Source organism: Desmodus rotundus, chromosome 4 (assembly GCF_022682495.2).
Source record: "Desmodus rotundus isolate HL8 chromosome 4, HLdesRot8A.1, whole genome shotgun sequence".
Taxonomy (NCBI): Eukaryota; Metazoa; Chordata; class Mammalia; order Chiroptera; family Phyllostomidae; genus Desmodus; species Desmodus rotundus.
Genome location: NC_071390.1, coordinates 57517078 through 57536027, shown reverse-complemented (window position 1 = coordinate 57536027; position 18950 = coordinate 57517078). Strand labels below are relative to the sequence as shown.

The window sequence follows — 18950 nt, the reverse complement described above, 5'->3', positions numbered from 1 at the left end:
GGGGCTTCCGGATGGCCCTGGGGTTAGACTGACATAAGCTCCCCACAGTTGGAAAGGCAATTTCCTTTCCTGTTGAAGCTGTCTGTCTGTCTCACTGCTTGCCTGGCTGTGCAGCTCGCCGCCTATCTGGGCTGGGGCAGGCGAATTCCACTCCTGATGCTCCCCAGACAGAGGCTCACACAGGCCCCAGGGGGATGCTGTATACTTTGCAGAGGAAGAAATGGGGCTCAGGTGTGGGAAGGATTACACACACACACACACACACACACACACACACACACACACTCTGGCCCAGGGCTGAATGCAGGCTTGGGGGCGCACTGGGGCCTGGCAGGGCGGAAGACAGGCTGTACCAGCAACCATCTGACCCCAGGGTGACCCCAGTCTTGCAAGGCCTATATGTCCAGCACCTTTCCCGACAGTGCCTCTACTTGCCCATTTGGAACCATCAACTCATTTAGCATTGGTACAAATGAGGCCCTAGTCTTATTTTTCAAGAGAGGAAACTGAGGATCGGAGAGGGGCCAGGGCTTCCTCCAGTCACATGGCAAATCAGTGGTAGGTCCAGGACTAGATCCCGGACTCCTAGGTTGTTCTAGAGCCTCATGCCATCTCTCCCAGGGCTATGTTCCAAATCTCAGGAACATGCTCTCCAAACTGTAAAGTGCTAGACAGATATGAGGGCTTATTATTCTAAAGAGCTCGGGTCCATCAACTGCCTCTTTCTAGGAGCTGGTGGGATTCAGATGGGGAGCACTGCCCTACTCCATTCCTCCTCCTCCTCACAGGGAGGTTGGGGTAAGATCCTGGACCTTTAAGCTTCTTTCCTGACCCACAGCAGGAGTCACACACATTAGGAGAATGGATGGAGGCATCTGATTTGGGCTCCAAAGAAGAGAGCTTCTGACAGTCAGAGCTGTCCAGGGGTAGTGGTCAGTACCTTGTCACTCAAGGTGTGTAAGCTGAGAATGGTGAGTTGCAGGAGGAATCCCACAATGGTAGGCTTATAGCTTCTGAGGCCCTTTCTGCTGTGGGGTGCTATGACAGGTAAGAGCAGAGGACGGGTGGCTGAGAAGCATTCCTAAGCATCTCAGTATGTTCTGGGCAGCAGCAGAGCAGTTTAGTGAACTTCCCAAGCCCATTACAGTTCACTAGAAATCCTTCATCATCTTGTGCACTCCCTTTCCCCTTTCCTAAAAGCCCTGTGTGAGATGCTTACCCCTTCCAGCCTCTTGCTCCCAGCCCATGGAAGCCCAGGGATCCAGTGGCTTCCTTTACTCCCCAATGTGGTCCCAGGTCTCCCCTACCCCTTGGGGATTTGGACTTGAGCAGACAGGCCACGCAGGAATGTCTGATTGGGGAAAATCCAAAGTGGCCACCAGGGCAGGGCGAGGACTGCGAGGCCCGATGTTGAAATTAGGATCTGCAGAGTTGAACTTGGCAGGTGGGAAGAGCATACTCCTCTGCCTGATGATGCCAAGTCCCCAGCTGAGAGAGATGCTGCCTGGGAGAGAGACTTGGGGGCTTATTGTATGACCAAGAGCAGAGCACTGTCTCTCGGGGCCATAGCTTCCCACCCAGCAATGGCACCAAGTACAGATGCTGGATCTCTCTCTGCTGCTAGGGGCTCTGGTCTCCCCAAGTCTGGCTGAGAAGGCCCCAAGAAGTGTCACTACTGAGCTGACCCCCACTGACTTCCTATAGAGGCTGGAGCAGGCCAGACAAGATGCCTACAATACATGCAATCCTCTTAAGACAAAGAAGCCAACTATGGTCCCATTCTTGTAAATTTATTGGCAGTTTACCTGTAGGCATATAATTTTTGGCACACTGTGAGCTCCAAAAAGGCAGGGATTTGTCTGTTTTGATCACTGCCATATCCCTGGTGGCTCTGTACCTGACACATAGGTGCTCAACAAATGTTTGTTGACCAATGGGTTATTCACCAAGTTGTTATCCCATGGTAGGGGGATTCCTGCTATTGCTTACTTTCTTTATAATATTCTTTTAAAATAAATCTTCATCCAAGGATAATTTATTGATTTGAGAGAGAGAGAGAGAGAGAGAGAAATTATGTGAGAGAGAAACACCGATCAGTTACTTCTTGCATGAGCCCCAACTGGGGATCGAAATCGCAACCGTGGTATGTGCCTTGACCAGGGGTCAAAACTACAACCTTTTGGTATATGGGATGATGCTCCAACCAAATGAGCCACCCAGCCAGGACTATAATATTCTTAATTGTTTACAAGGAGTATATACTATTTTTGTGATTAGAAATAAACACCCTATAATAACATTTCACTTTTGAATTAAATGAATCCAAAGTTAAGACTCCCCCCACCCAGAAAGGTGCTGTGCACCATCTTCGGAACCAATAACTTGAGAGTTAAACATAAAACAACTCCATGTCACTGAATGAGCTTCTGAGGCCCAGCCCATGGGTGTCCTGAGCAAGGTGCATGGGCAATGGGCATCACCAGAGAGTCAACATCCACCCCTTTCCCTCTACACACAGCACAATTCTACCCTATCAGTCTCTGGTCTGGGTACCTGAAATAGCCTCCAAACTGTTTTCTCTGTCCCTGACCCTGGTCCCTCCTCTGTCTGCTGAGGCTTTCTATAAGACAAACCTGACCACGTCACTCCCTTATCTAAAACCTTCCATGGCTCCCCAGTGCTGTCAGAATCAAGTTTCAAATTCAAGTTTGTGTTCTTAGATTGGCATTCAAGACCCTGGAATTCTCATGCATTGTCTCTGTAAGGATCCTTCTGTTGACCTTGACCTGGGTTGCTGCTGTCTGGATGCCTCCAGCGAGTTCCTTAAAGGCATTTATAACCCCTAGTTTGCCCAACTTTCCTGGAGATAGGCTCTCCCCCCAAACCCACATGACAGTCATAGTTGAACAGTGGCTGGGGGTTAGCTTGCAGCTGGGAAGGGAAGCTTCCACAAATCGAAGGGTAGCAAGGAAGCCAAACCGTACCACCCCACCAATCTGGGGGTCTTTCTGGGGGATGAGGAGCCAGAAACCCTTGATGAATTGGAAGGTGGGGCAAACCATGGGCAGCAGCCTGGGTTGGGCCTCTTAAGGAGGAAAAAAAATCAGTCCTGGGGATCTCAGCGCTTAGGATATTATGGTTTGGGGCCAAGCAGCATTGCCTCTTCCCTGCCTCAGTTTCCCCATTTAGGATGAAGGCAGCATTCTGGGATGCATGGTAGAAAGCTGCAGCCCTGGGAATGCTGGTCCCCCTCAGCAAGGGGAGCCCATGCCCCCCTCGGGCCCCAGACAGACCCGGGAGTGTGGTGTGTAATTGAATTTGGCCTAATTACCTAATTGCACTGAGGAACAACCAGTACTGACAGAGACCGCAGGTGCTGGGGTGGTTGGGAGCCAGGAGGCAGTCTCCTGATTGCCTAGGCATTCAGGAAAGCAGTGCTAGGTATGGCACCTTCATAGCCCTTAGCCTTCTGGTTGCCTGACACCCTGGTGTCACTATTCCCATTCTGAAGGTAAGGAAACTGAGGTTCAGAGAGGAGATGATTTTTGCACTGGGGCAGTAAGTCAGAAGAGGTAGATAGGAAATTTGAATCCACATTCCTTCTGCGCCTGGGGCCTTTACACATGTCTTCCCCTCTGCTTGGACTACCTTTCTCCACCCTCCTCTCTGGGGAGATTTTCCCCTTTGAGCCTTTCTGTTAAGGTCATTTCCTCAAGAAAGTCTTCTCTAAGCTCCAAGGCTCACAAGGCCCCTCCTCCATCTGGCCTTTGTAGAACCTATCACAGTGGTTACAGTCATCAGGGGAGGGCGTGTATTCCATATCTGTGCTCACTACCAAGCCTGGAGTCCCTGGAGGGCAAGGGCTACATCCACCTCACTCAACTGTCCAGCATCCAGTACAGGCCCAGGACACTGTGGTGCCGAATGAGTGGCTGAATAACCTTTAAATCCTGGGTCTTTTCCAGGCACAGTCTGTTGGCTTCCCGCCATCACAGGCCCAAGCCTTGGGGATGGGGGTAGGTGGGGCATCTCATCTTGAAGAAATATTGCACCTGGGGCTGTGTCAGGAGCCCTTCAGTGTCACAGGGGAGCCAGAGTGATGCTGCAGGGCAGACACCCCTCTGGACATACTGGCCTCCAGGGCGGATAGACAGGAGGTCCACACTGAGACCCTGAGCCGGGGCTGCAGATACAAGATCCCACTGTTGGGAGGTGAAGGGACGGGCCCAGGGTCACCCAGCTTGCAGAGAGCCAGGGCTGGAAGCCAGGCCTGTCCAAATTGGGGCCTGGCCTTACTGCCCCTCACTGTGCTGTCCTCAAATGACAGAGCAAAAGAACAGGCTAACTTACAGAAGGAAAAATACTTGAATCCAAAGAAAATCATGTGAATATTTTGAGGATTCATGGGAATTCATGAGGATTTCAGGGCTCATGAGACAAGGCAGGACAGAGATGATTAGATCCCTCCACAAAGGCAGCTGCCCATTGGACTAATTCACAGGGCAGCCCTGCTCCCGGAATGCGTCAGGCCTCCATCCATCCAGGACACGGGGCTTATGAGGTCTCCTGCCTGTGCTGGTCTGGAGCGGGACTGCATGGGTCTAATTCTCGCCCTGCCACTTGCTAGCTGGGTGGCCTCAAGCAAATAATTAACTTCTCTGAGTCTCTGTTTTTTCTTACTATTTTTGTAAATATGAAAGGAGAGGATGTACATGCAGTATTTTGCCCAGCATCTGGAACAAAGTCAGGACTCAATACAAGTTAACTCCTTAATCGATTAGGAAGTGTAGTAGAATAATGTAAGTATTAGAAGTTTAGTGTGGAGTATAAATAATGGTAGTACCAGAGTAATAGTATCTGTCCCAGGAGGACCAGAACTAGCAGTAGTAATGGGAAGAGTATTAGTGGTGAGAATTTTATCATGCCAGCCCACCATGGTACAATGACAGATGCCAGTCTCCTCTCGTGAAAATAGGGGGTTGGGCCAGGTAATCCCGAAAGGCCCTCTGCACTCTGACATCCACGTTAGAGAGTAATAGTTGCAATTAAAACACTACTACTATAGATATTTACTATATACCTCATGTTCTCCAAAGGGGCACTGTCCCCCTGCTTCAGCTTTCCTCTCCTCGCCCACACTGCACAGTTGATGGTTTTGCTGGGCGGGCACTCTCTACCTGCTAGTTTTGCCTCAGTGGCTGGAATGTGGCATCACAACATATAGGGCACAGCTTTCCTCACATCATCCCATCTAATCCTCAGCACCAACAACCCTGGGAGGAGGTGTGGTTAGCTCCATTTCCTTCCACAGCTAAAGCTCAGAGAGGCGATGTCAGTTACCTAAAGCCACACAGCTTAAAAGAAAGCCCAGTGTGGCCTACCTCCACTGCTGGACACTTGCCATACTGGTGATTTCTATACTTCGAAGGGTCCTGTCCCCCCACCCCGTCCCAAGTCCCATTTGGGTGCTCCTCAGTACCAATCTTCCCCCACTGAGATGGCATGAGGCCGCTTTCTGTATTCGGTGAAGATGACAGTCCCATGTAGTCCACCGACTGACCCTTCCTCCCCCGAGCAGGCATGGGTCCCTCTGTCTCTGCCGTGGTCCTCAATGATTTAAGTCCCATGCTTCCACTGGCCACCTGAGAGCCAGCAGTAGTCACAGCAGGACGGGTCAGCCCTGGGTCTTAAGCAAGAGATGGTCAACAACATAAAAAACCTCAGGAGTCATCTTGCAGAATTGGAAGCCCTGGGAGTTCTGGGCAAGTGTCTCGAGTGGTCTCAGGTGGTTCCCTGCACAGTGGCTGTCCTGTTGGGGGTGCTGGGCTCTCTGATGCTCCAGACCCACCCAATGTCTTCCTCCTGGATGCCATTGCTCTTTGTATCAGCTCCTAGAAGTGTGCACATGGGGTGTCTGTGATACTGAGCTGAGGCGGCCTTCTCTGTACAAGTAGAGATGCTGGGACCCCAAGGCCTAGCCCTGACTGGAGCAGGACACCAGTGCCTTGGAGGAAATAGACCCAACCTATGAGGCCACCTCCACACTCCCTCTTCTCTCTGTTCAGTGGGGCAGTGCCTCTCTCCTCCTCTCTTGCTTTTCTTCTCTCACAGTTCTGTCTCTGTTGGGGTGGGAGGGAAGAACCAAATGTAAGAGTCCTGTCCCCAGGAGGTGAGCACACCAATCTCTCCCTGGAGGACACCCAGGAACCTCTCTTCCACAGCAGCTCACAGCCAAGCAGACGGGATATCTGGCCACACTTTCCAGCCTCTCGGCTTCCCTGCAGAGCACAACAGCAAACCCATTTCCTCCTCCTGTCTGTGCACAGGGAGGGCGAGTTTCCATTTTCTCTCTCCCAAGCCCATCTGCACAGACGTGAGCCCTTTACACATGGGGCCCCTTGCCTCCTGGCCTCCTGGCAGACGCTTAATTGGGAGGAAGTGATTCTAAACATCTGGGGCACACATCTGAGAGTGGGCTCAAGACCACACGGAGCCTGGAGAAAATGGCAATAGTGCAATTATGTCACTTCCTTGGCGGACGGTGCTCAGGAGGGGGAAGCACAAAACAGCAGCAGGCATTTCTGGGGCACAGCCCAGGCCTGAGCTGGGGCAGAAGGGGGGCATCCGGGGACAGTGAACCTAGGGCAAGAGGATGCAGGTAACAGCAGGGCAGAGCTGAGCTGCAGTCGGTGGGACCAATGGTTTGTGGGGCTGCAGTCCCAAAGGACAGGGAAGACAGAGGCAATGAAGGAGAGAGAAGGAAAGAGAGGGAGGGAGGAGGGAGAAGGGAGGAGAGAAATGGGGAGGGAGAGAGGGGAAGAGAGAGAAAAAAAATTGAATAACAGAGGGAGAGGACTGTTTCACTCAGTTTACGGTGGTCTCTGGCTTCCAGGAAATGGAGCCTCTGCTGGCTGCCAGCCCACCAGGAAAGCAGCACTGTGGAGGCAGAGGGACCCAGTTCTTACCCAGCCCAGCTGAGACCCTGTGCATGGAATTCACTTCTCTGAGCCTCAGTTTTCCTATCTGGAAAAGGCGACAGAGCTCTCCCTTGGGGGCTGGCAGACTGAGTGATGGCAGACTGAGGGCTCTCTGTGAATTATCCCTCATTTTTCCAACCCTGCCTAGATGGGGAGCTTCCTGCTGGAAGTGGCTGGCCCCAGGAGGTCCCCTTTTTCCTCAGTTCCCCGCTTTGCTGATGTGGGTCTGTTGACTTTGTATTTTTCCCTGAGCACATCCAGGTCTGTGAGCTCCTTGAGGGCACAGACGATCTCGAGGGTTACCTAAGTGCCAATCACCACATCTGCATATAAACAAGTGCCCATGCAACACTGCTGAAGGGGTGAATCAGTTTATCCTTTGCACCGAATTTCTGCTGTCATTATAATGTGCCTGTTTCAAAGGCAGACTCCTAATCTCCTGCCCCTGCCTCCATTGCTTCCCTTCCTGGGGTAATTCCTGTTTCCTGCTAGAGATAATAGTGGCTCTTCATCCCAAACAGGTGAAACTAGGTCCTCTGGAATTACCTATAGGAGTCCAGCCCCAGGCACTATTTCCCACCTGGCCAGCCTCAAAAAGCCAGGAAATGTGCCTAGAAATATAATGAAGCAACTGTTAATAGCTTCTCAAGGAAAATCATTGGCCAGAGTTCCCAAGCTCTGGGGTCTGTTTCTCCCTGGGCCCAGGGCAGGCATGGCCTAAGGCAGGGGTGTCAAATTCATTTTCACCGGGGGCCACATCAGCCTCGAGGTTGCTTTCAAAGGGCCAAATGTAATTTTAGGACTGTATAAATGTAACTCCTCCTTAACTGTTAAGGAGTTGAAATTACATTCCACCCTTTGAAGGCAACCTCGAGGCTGATGTGGCCCCCGGTAAAAATGAGTTTGACACTCCTGGCCTAAGGCATGGCCTAAATGGCCAAGCTTCCTTCTAGCCACCTGACTAGCCACCACCTTATCCCCAGTGAAGGGAATTACATTGTGCAGAGCTTCCACTGCAAAACACAAACACCTGGTTGCCTGGGCAGCACCTTGCCAGGGTGACGTGATCCAGATAGTCCCCTGAGAGGCAGCTGGGTTGCCACGGAAACAGAATTGCTGCCTTTCCAGCCAGGAGACTTGGATTCTAGATGCACTGGACCCCAAGCTTGCAAAAGTGATTTGCATAAAGCCACACTGCCAGTAGGTCTCAGAGCCTGCATGGCAAGGCAGGACTTAATAATCAGAACGATTATGTACAAAGCCCTTTTGAGATGCCAGGTGGTACCCATCATTTTGCAAGAGGCTGGAAGGCGTGGCCACAGTCACACATGGCATGGAAGTGATGGAGCTAAGCTGAGACTAGGTCAGCCTGATCCTGAAGCCTGAGCTTGGGCCACTTTCCCCCACTGCCCCTGCTCTGGCTTCCAGATCTTGGTTGTGCATGTCCTGAGACCAGCCCTATCCTAGTGGACCGCATAAGGGACACTGTAAGTGTGCAGGTCAGCAAAGCTGGGGGCCCGCAGTCTGAGACCCACAGTGTGCAGAAGGAGCAAGTCATTGGAGTTGTTGGGGCAGGCCCTTCCGTCCTGGTCCACACCCTTCCTCCCTCAGTCTCTTGCTTCTTGCTTTCTCCTCTTCAGTCCCAGCCATGCATAAAGTCATTGTTCAGAGCCATCTATTCACTCATCCCTTGCCTTATTACACAAAGGATTTGAGTTACTTTTGGCAGGTTAGTAAATCTCTTTGTGTGTCAGTTTTCCAATCTATAAAATGGGTTGGCCCTTGTGTCCATGCTGATGTTCATCACATATCCAGCACATGGCTCACATGGAGGTGGAGCTCAATAAACAGCACTTTAAACGTTACTTTCTCTCTTGAAAGAATTTTGGGAAGGGTTGCTGGGAGACTTGGTGAGACAGAGGCCCTCAAACTTCCCCAGCCCAAGGTACAGACAGGGTGCTGGCTCACCCCATCCAGCCTCCCTCAGATCTCAACTCTCCACTCCTGCAGGCCTCCTGCCTCCTTTTCTTGGGCGAAAGGAGACACATTCCAAACCCGATGTGAGCCTCTGCTGTCTTGGAGACCACCTTGGGCTTTTGGCCCTGGAACCTCTGGAAGGGGCTGTGCCCTGCCTGAGTTAATAGGATCCTGTTCATGTCCTGCTTACTTGGAGGTGAATGTGGTTGGTATTACGCTGGCCCTACCTACACACACAGGTTCCCTATTTTCCAAACCTCAAGCCATGATGCAGCATCAAGCTCAGGGTTTTCAGCTGCCTCCATGTATGACAGGCATCCCAAGGAAGTCTGAATGCAAATAAGTGGGAATGATTACTAACATGTATATAGAGCTTACTATATACCAAGTCTTATTCTAGGCCTGCATATATGTTAACTCACTTATGCCTATGATGTAGGTGTTATTAGTATCACCTTTTATCAAATGAAGCAACTGTGGGGGAGAAGTTAAGTGACTTTTCCAAGGTCACACAGATGTCAAGTGGAGGGCTGAGTGGGATTCACACCTAGGCTAGCTGCTCCAGAGTGCGTGCTTTTAATTATCAATACTACTCCTTTCTGTGAAATAGCTGAATGGTTTCTGCAAAATGTATTTGAAATTGGGGCTGACCAGGAAATCATGGCAGGAACAGCTGACGTGTACTGAATGCTTACTCTGTGCCAGGCTCTGCTACTCACCATCCACGGGACTGTGAGTAAGGAGTGAGCTCAAAGATGGGTGGGTGTCTGACCTACCAACAAGGACAAATCATCATCAAATGCTGTACTTATTATCTTCACCTGCAAGCAATTCAGGTGTTCACGACAAGCTCTCTCGAGCCATTAACATGCCTTTCTGAGGACTTCATTTCAACCTGCTTGTTAAGGGGTAGCTTATGGTTTCAGGGTCAGATATTCTTGTTTGAATCACAATTCTGGCTCTTGTAGCCAAGTGGCCTTGATCAAATTACTCGGTCTTCCTAAAACCTGGTTTCCTCATCTGTGATAAGCAGAGACATGGATCTGGGACCATCATGTGGAGTATGTGAATTCATGGGTGTTCTACACAGCACCTGGTACGGAAAAAATGCTGATCAAATATTTGCTATCATCATCAGATTTTTTTCCTAAGCCAGATGCCCTGGCCCTGTAAGTCTAAATAGGCGAGACTGATGATACCTGCACCGTCGTTCATTCCTGTCTGTCTGTCTAACCCAGAAGGTATTTACAAGGCTGTGGCTTGCAATGCTTGCTTAAAAAGTTCCAGAACCACCACACCCACTCTCTGCCAAGTCCCTGCTCCATTTCACTCTTACACCCTCGAATCCCATGAAATCCTTCCTCTGGGGGTGAGAATGCTAAGCTTCATCTTAAAACCAAAGCTCTGGCTTCCTTAATCCTCTTACCTGGCTCTTTGCTCTGCAGAATTAATTGCTGCCGATGGCTTTATTAACTTCGTGGGAGCAGCATGGCACCTGCAAGGCACCCTGGGTTAGAGAGGAGTGTTTTGGCTGGACCTCTGTCCTGGAGGGACCTTTGGGCTGGGCGGCACTCAAGGCAGCACTGTGGCCGCAGGGTGACAACCTGGGTTCCAGTAGGGTGATAAACCTGTGGCCTTGCATCTCCCCAGAGGCTGTCAGCTCCTGGGGCAGACCTGCAGAGAAGCAGGGAGAGCCAGAGTTCTAGTCCCACTTCTGCCTCTCCCAGGGCCACCCCCTCAGCCCTCAGAGCCTCGATCTCCTCCTCTTTAAATGGGAATCGGCGTGCCTTGGAGATCTCATGAGGCTGGACAAGGAAGGCCATGCAGAGGGCTGTGCTATGTGGAGGTTGACTGTCATTTCTCCCCTACAGAATGGGGGCCTTCACTGATTCTAAACCCTGAGAGTAGCGACTGTGTGTGGTGCGCTTGTAACCCCTGTGCTCAGCACGGAATTGGCCTGGCCCAAGGCGCTAATCATTTCTTGACCTAAGAATTCCTTTTTAATGTACATTTTTTTTTTTTTTTTGAGAGGCATTCTCATGGCTGTGACCTCATCATTCTTCCTGTTGCTGTGAAGGTAGAAAAAAAGGTGTTGATGTGTTGGACTGTGGAAGAAATCGATATTGGGCAGGGCATGGTCTGCCCAGGGGGGTGGAGGTGGAGGGTAGCCCCCAGACCCCCACAAGCCTCACCAGTTCAGTCCTCTTTGAGTGTGGCCTAGGGGATGTGGCCCCCGACATGGCATGGGTGGTCATGCGATCCGGTGAGAAAACCCTGACACCTCAGCTCTCATCCCATGTCTGGGATGCTGCTATTTCAAGGAGGGGAGTCTCAGTCTCCTGCAGCCCCATCACCCCTTTAACTGGCAGAGAGCTAGCCCAGGCTGTAGCTGTGGAACAGGCACCTGGAGCTCCACCCAATACAGGGTGGTCTCTATTGTCTTTGTTTTGACAGTTTCTAAATGTGGCAAGGGAGACTGGTCTGCCAGTTATGGCAGTGATGTAATACATAGAGTTTCTTTTTAAAATTCCCATCTTGAAGTCAAAATGAGTGAGTAACAATATGAAGAATACGATCACACTATGAGCGGGACTGGAAAATGGCAGGATGAGGAGGATGGGAGGTAAATGCCTGGTATGGGCAGGGGGTAGGGGGGGGCGGGGGGAGGGGGTGGGTGGAGCTCCTTGCTGCTGGCCCCAAGGGCTTCATCAGCTCTCTGTTTACTGTGTGCCTTGTGACTCTTCAGGTGTCTCACAGAGGCAAGTGTGATAGGTGCAGCCACGCCCCAACCTCAAGCAGCCCTCAACCAATTCTGGGTGCCAGATGCTGGATGAATACCTCCTGGTCCCTGCCTCTCAGGCTCACTGAGGAGGAGACGTTCTGCTTGGTCTCCCAGAGCTCCTTGCAGGTGCCCACAGCAGGTAACTTGTTTAACAACACACCTTTCCTCAACCTCCTTCTCTTCCTTCGACCTCCTTCCCTTCCCTGTCTCATTTCCCTGCCCCTCTACCAGTGTTTTCTGGGATCCTCCTAAATAAATCATTTGCACTGGAATCTTTACTGCAGGGCCTGCATCTGGGGGAACCCAAATTCAGACATCACTTCAGCAGCCTTGCCTTTCCCTACCACGTACCTCATTAATCTCTCCCCATCCCTCGAAGACCCCTGTCCCAATCATGTGGCCAAGGGCAAAGGGTACCAGGGTCCAAGTAAGAGAAGCAGCCTCAATTTGAGAGGGTTCTGCTCTGCCTGTTAGGGTCCTGGCCCCCAGGAACTCCTGCCATGGGCTGATGCCTGATTCTCCCATCATTCTCATTTTGGACAGGCCTGAAAGCAGATATCCACTAACTGGGCCTCAGGCAGCAATGTCCCTGCACAGCTGGGCTCTGTGGGGGAGCCAGCGATGAGCTAATCCTGCAGAAGACAGGGAGACAGGAAGAGCAGCAGCCTCCCTAAGAGCAGAGGCCTGTCCCCCAGGGCTCTCAGCGCACCAGAGAGGGCTGTGCTGGGAAAACTGCTGAGCCGGCCTGGAGGCAAGGGCACTCTGGCCTCACCCCACCCTGTTAACTCCCGCCAAACACCAAAAGAACCCACAGTGACCTTCACTGCCTCTGCTTAAAAACAGATATGTGCTCCCCGAAGAAAATGTGGGAGATGAAGTCACCGCACCCAACCCAGAGAGATTCATTATTTATAAGTTGACATTTTGGTATATTCCCTCTATTTTCTGTTTCCTGTGCCTAAATAAATATATGTTTTATATGTATTTGTACCTGACTGAGGTCATACTGAACACTTCTAAGAAAATTAATGTCATAAGCATATGTTTGGAGCACATGTTTTCAATGGAGGTGGAGTGGCCATTGAAATACTCAGCAACCTCTCCCGGGGCCTAGTAGCTATTTCTAAATATGCCCTCTCTCATTCTTCCCTGGCACAGTGCCCTCCTCACTGTTAAATGCCAGACACCCGAGGGACCATCACACAACCCCTCCCCCCAATTCCTTAGCCTGGGAACGATGTGTCCACAAACCCTTTGTCACGTTCTTTTTCTCCAAGAGCAAAGTGAGGCCACTGGATCCCAGGCCTCAGCCTTCAGGAAGCTGGAGGAGTTGGGTGGAGCCAGGGGTTACTGGCCCAGGGCCGCCTACCCAACTGCTCACTCAGGGTCACTCAGAAGGGGGATGGCCCTGTGCTCCAGATCTTACCATCTAGGGGTCTAAGTCCTGTCTCCAGCCCCGGAAGCCATGTGACCTGAGTCTGACTCTTCCCTGTTTGGAGCCTCAGTTTCCTCCTCTACAAAACAGCCATGCTGTGAAGAGCCGCAGTGGCTTCTCCCACAGTACTGAACTGGCAGGAGGTGAGGACATGAACAGGTTTCATCCATTACATGGGGCTGACTGTAAGTTGGTTCCCAGGAGCCTGGTGATAAAATCCAGAGTCCTTTCCTGAGCAGACCTGACCTCAGTGCAGAGGCCAGAAGAGGAGGAAGGAAGGCAAGTCCCTCCCCCACATCCCAGCTCTGCTGAGCTCACATGAGGGGGTAAGGGCTGGTGTACAGGAGGAGTTCCTGGCCTTGAACCAGGTGGCCTGGCATTTCAAGGGTGAGGGCCTGCCTGCCCACTGTCTCTGGGGGAGCCAGCAGGCATTAACAAATCCCCTGCACCCACCAATCCTGCCTGTTCACTGGGCAGCTGCAAGCCGTTTTTCACGCAGAGCTGCACACAGCTCTGTCTTAGGGAGACAGATCTGGCAGGGTGTCCCTGAATGAGGCCGTTTGTCCTCCCCAGTGATGGTGATGGGAAGGTGGCTGGCTATATGTTATGGGGCGGGCAGAGGCAGAGAAGGCAGAGAGAGAGGCCATGGGGGACATGTGAAGGTAGAGATAGGAGAGGCCAGGAATGTCCCCACCACTGTGGGGATCTGAATGCCTCCATTCAGCCAGGTGGGAGTAAGAAGGATTGTTTTCAAAGACAGAGGGACATGGTTTATGACCTGCCTTCTCCTGCTTAAAGAGGCCTGGGGAGGGGTGGTGAAATGATCTGGGTGGCCCCTGATGCCCGTGTCCCACCCCGACCCTCTGAGGGAGGTGGGCAGGGTCTGTCTCTGAGCCCTGGGACTGCTGCATGTGTTGCTGTAGAAGCCCCCTGGGGCTGAGAGCTCCAAAGACGGACAGAGCCCTTCCTGAGCCCCTTCTGCCTGGACCCCAGACCAGAAAGAGCAAGGCAGGAGCTCCATCGCATCCCTGATTCTTCACCTCCCTGGCTGGCTAGGGGCCCAGGGCATGTCTCAGTCCCCTTCCCAAGGCATGCGGTCAGCTCCTCTGGGGGCTGTCAGCCCATCAGAGAAACCAGACCAAACTGATGTTGGTCAACACAAAGCAAGTTTTTTGACTTATTTCGGGATTCCCCTCCTGGTCCCAGAGGCTCAGGCTGCTGTATTGGGATATGAGGGCATGCTTAGAATAGAGATCAGAAACACATGGCCACAGGGCCTGGGGCATTTCCAACTGTGGGAAATGCTCAGGTGTGAGACAGCTGGTGGGGAGGAGAGCACAGCACCCGTCCGAGGGGTCAGCTACCACCCAGTCAGTTGTGGGTTCAAGGTTCCCATTGCAAAGAAGGCAGGCATGTGACTTGACAGTGTAGTCTTCCAAAGAGCAAATGTTGGCAGCTAATCTGCATTTTAAAAACCAGCGAGTAGTCGGACCTCAGATGTCCATGGGCCACATCCAGCCCTTGGTGGGTGATTGACCACCCTATCCACTTATTACTAAGGAAGGTTCGTCTCTTCTTCCTCAGAGGTTTCAGGGACTGCCTCTGTCAGCTCTAACCTCTCTCCTGAGTTCTCTGGTCTCTTCTCCAGATGCTTACAGGTCACCTCTCCAAGGATGTCCCTGGGACACCCTGGTACCTCCCATACCTGCTACACTCTCCATATTTTCCACTCTGCCAACAGCCCCATGCCTCTCAACTCCCAGACGACACCCAAGAGCCATCACTGACCTGCCTCAGGGAGACAAGAGGGGCATGAGGACAACCCCAGGCACCATAAGCTCTTGTCTGGGCTCTGTCCTGTCTTGTAACATGGGGCAGGTCCCCCTGTTCTCTGGACCCAGGGCTCCCCATCCCTTGGGTTCTAGCATTTCCTATTCTATTATTTTTACATGCTGCTGGGCTGCCTACAGAGGTCAGATGAGGGGACACAGAGGCATTCAAGCATGGACAGTAGCTCAGAGGCACACAGAGGGCCCTTGGGGACCTTGGACATGGCGACTGCCTGGTGCTTGGTGCCCACATAGCCAGGAGGCATTGGCCTGCGCAGCGCCGAGGAGCCTGACATTTCAGTGCTGCCTGCCAAGTTGCTGCAGGCCGGCATACAGTGTCAGTGGGGGCGGATGGGCATGCTGCGGTCCTGGAGGACAAGGCAGATGACCTTCTGTACCGAGGCAGAGGAGGGAGCAGTTGGGCTCCCAAGGACCTTCCCAATGAGGAGGTTCCTGCCTGCCGCAAGTGCGCGTGCTCCCGTGTGCGAGCATCAGGCTAAAGGCTGCACCAGAACAAAGAGCTGGGGGCTGGGTATCTGAGGGGCCCACGTGGAGGCGCCTGACTTGGCGGTTTGCTGCAGTGTCTGCTCTGCACTCTCTTTGCACGCTCTCTCTCTCTCTCTCTCTCTCACACACACACACACACACACACACACACACAGACTGAAGAGCACTGCCCCCAGGCCTGAGCTCCTGCTCCAGAGCCCACCAATGCTGGAGAGCAAAGCCCAGCCCAGCTTACTGCCATCTCTCCTGACAATGCACCACTCCTTATTGTATGATCTCATCCCACCGGCCCTCATCTGGCCCCAGCCTGGCCTCCTGACAAGAGAGACAGACAGGGAGATGCAGCAGAAGAGGTGGGGGAGGCAGGTGGGTAGGGAAGGGGAGAGACAGACACAAACACACAGACAAACACACAAGACCCTCAATGCATCCCCCAGACACATAGACATAGACATAGACATGCATGCACACACACACACGGAGGAGAAAGTCGGAGAGGCAGCACAGGGTAAAGTCGGGAAAGGGAAGGGAAGGGAAGTACACACACAGAGAGAGCCCAGTCAGAGACTGAAAGACTGGAGGGCAGACAGGCAGCACAGGGTAGCTGCAACAGCTCTGAGGACAGAGAATGTTTTAGAACTGCAGAGGCCTGTCTGGGAGAGGCCTGGGCAGGCCCAGCTGTGGTCAGTGTAGCCACTACACACACATACCCGAGGCCACAGGGACTCTCACAGCTGTACCTAGAGGTGGGTTATGGCAGGTCATGTACCCACTGAGCCTCAGGGAAAGAGAGCAGAGGGAAGCTGTGTGATAACAGGCAAGTCACAAGACCTCTCTGAGCTTCAATTTCCTCATCCATAAATGTAGATAACACCCTGTGACTCACAAAGCTGAGTACTGCAGCAAGATATAGGAGAGCACACAGCATGTACCAAGAGGAGCATGAGAGACCCATGAGGGAGGGACTACATGGGGCCCCGAGCCTCTCCTCCCTCACTGGGGAAAAGCTGGGCCTTCCTTCTGGGAGAGCCTGCTTTCCTGTTTTCCCCTAACCCTCTGGCCATGTTTTCCTGTCTTGGTTTTGCCTCTTACCTATCCTTTAGATTCATCCCTTTGTCTCTACTCAACTCCACAGGAAGTGGAGCCTTCCTGGTCCAGCCATCAGCATCCTCTTCCTAATGTCCCTAGCAATCTGCCAACCAGCTCCCTGCATCCACACTGTCCCCTACCCTGCCCCTGCAATCTGTTCTTTTGTAGCTGAAACAGTCTTTGCAAAATGAGAATTTAGCCATGTTCTCATTACTTTTGGGACCGAGATATAACCCTCAAGACAGGTCCTATGGGTCTAACTGTGCTGACTCCTGCTTCTGGCTTTTGGAGCCACTGCCCTTCTTTTAGTTCTACCAAAAGCCATGCTTCCTTCTACCTCAGGCCCTTTGCACAGGCTGTTCCCTTTACCTGGGAAGAAGCTCTTCCTCCCTTTCTTCACCTGTTCAACTCTTACTCAGCCCTCGCCACCCCCTAGTGGTCTCATGGCATCCCTGAATTTTCTTTCAGGGCACTAATCACACACACACACACAAGGGCACAGGCACGCACACCTGTGATTATCTGATCACTGTTTTTCTCTCTCTAGACCAGGGGTCAGAAAAGTATAGCCTATACCTGCTTTCATAAAAAAGGTTTTATAGGGACTGGCTGCACTAATTTTTTTATGTACCGTCTATGGCTGCTTTCATAGGGACCGCAAGGCCTAAACTGTTTACTATCAACCCTTCACAGAAAACATTTGCCAACCTCTGCTCCAGACTACAGGTTTCCCAAGGTGGGACCATGTTTTACTTCTCATGGTAACCGAGCCCCAGCCAGATGTCTGCACATAGCAGGTGCTTAACAGAGACATGGATGTATATGTTTGTTGGATAAGCCGCAATTTTTACCTTGTCAAAGTTACATTGACTTAAGTTAGTATTAAAACTGCAGATTCCATCAGGAATAGACATCACTTACGAGATTCCAAGACCACATTCTGGCAAGCAGTTCAATAAAATGATGATATCTCAACCCAGCCTGGCATGTCAAGGATCCCATAGAAGCTACTGGCTGGTGAGACCTTGACACACCTTTTAGAAGCAGCCCACAAACGCTGTGCACAGGCTGCCCCCTAGGAGGGACACACCCGCATTCAAGAGAGTAGGACTTATGAAAAACACATAAATGTTTTCATTAAGGCTCTTTCTATACATACTCCAAAGAACTGATTGACGAATTCAGAGAAAATGCCTACTTTATTGTTATACAAAGGAAATACCTGATTTTTTTCTTTTTCAAAGAATTGTTCTGACTTGATTAGAATGTTAACAACATTTAGATACTGTGCTTGGCACTGTCCCTATTTCTAGAGCTTACAGAGATCCCTGCCAGGTAGGTCACATCATCATTCCTGCCTTCTGGGGAGATAAACTGAGGCTCAGAGACCGTATGCTCAGCAAGTGACAGGGCTGGGTTGTGACAGGTCCGTTGGAGTTTTTGAAGCTTACATTGTACTCCCTGCTTCATTAACCAGGATGGTGGAAAATGTACAACAGTATCTACCTAGTAGGCTTAAAACCCACACATATAGAAAGTTGCCTGGCTCCTTCCACAGCCTCTGTTTAATGTAGGGTTATGAGGTCCCAGTCAACAACAAATTTGCAATGAAGAATACTATGCAGAGAGCAGGCTGTCAGAGTCCTGCATGTGCTGATTTGTTTTTATTTTATTTTGTGTTTTCTTTAAATGAAAAAATTTTGAATGAATACAGTACAGTGTCAGAGTTAAGAATGCTGTCTCTGGAGTACAGGCCTGGGCTTAAATCCCAGCTCTGCCACTTTTCAGCTGTGTGACCTGGGGAAATCTCTTCAGCGTCTCTAAGCCTCAGTTTCTTCATCTATAAAATGGGAGTGATCACAGTGCTTATGCCCAGGGGTCACTGTGGTGACGAAGTGAGATAATGTGGCTGGGGTGGCCCCGAAGTACCCCCGAAGGTAAGAGCACTTATTGAGATGGGTCAAGCCCCACCCATGGGCTCTGAAGCCCGGTGGATGAGCTGCCACTTCCTGGAGGCTCACACCACACCTGGACAAACCCAGGCACCAGCCAAGAGTTGTGGCAAAGAGCCCTGGATTAGAGTCCCATTCCCCTCCCACCTCCCAATGATCCCCATGGAGCCGCCAGGGGTCACCTACCAGCAGACTTTGGAGTGAACTTGTCTCGGTTCGCAGCACACACAGCCAGCAGTCTGTAGCCGAGGTCCAGGTCGAACCCTTGCTGAGCTGCCACCCGACTGACCACCTGCCAACAAGAAGGGGAAGAGAAGGGGTGAGTCACTGCCTATGCCAGGCCTCTGAGCCCAGACAGCAGATGTGCCCATTTCATGGGTGAGGTGGGCAGGCTAAGGCAGG

The 18950-nt window shown here is 51.6% G+C and overlaps 1 protein-coding gene across 6 annotated transcripts in view; it reads right to left on the bottom strand.

Annotated features, from left to right (window-relative positions):
- ZMIZ1 (zinc finger MIZ-type containing 1) overlaps positions 1-18950 on the bottom strand; it is a 226957-nt gene that overhangs the window by 74599 nt on the left and 133408 nt on the right. For all 6 annotated transcript variants that reach the window (XM_053922731.1, XM_053922730.1, XM_053922735.1 and 3 more), the window contains one exon: positions 18735-18840. In XM_053922731.1, the coding sequence (XP_053778706.1) occupies positions 18735-18840 (106 nt within the window). The remainder of the gene's footprint in view (positions 1-18734; positions 18841-18950) is intronic.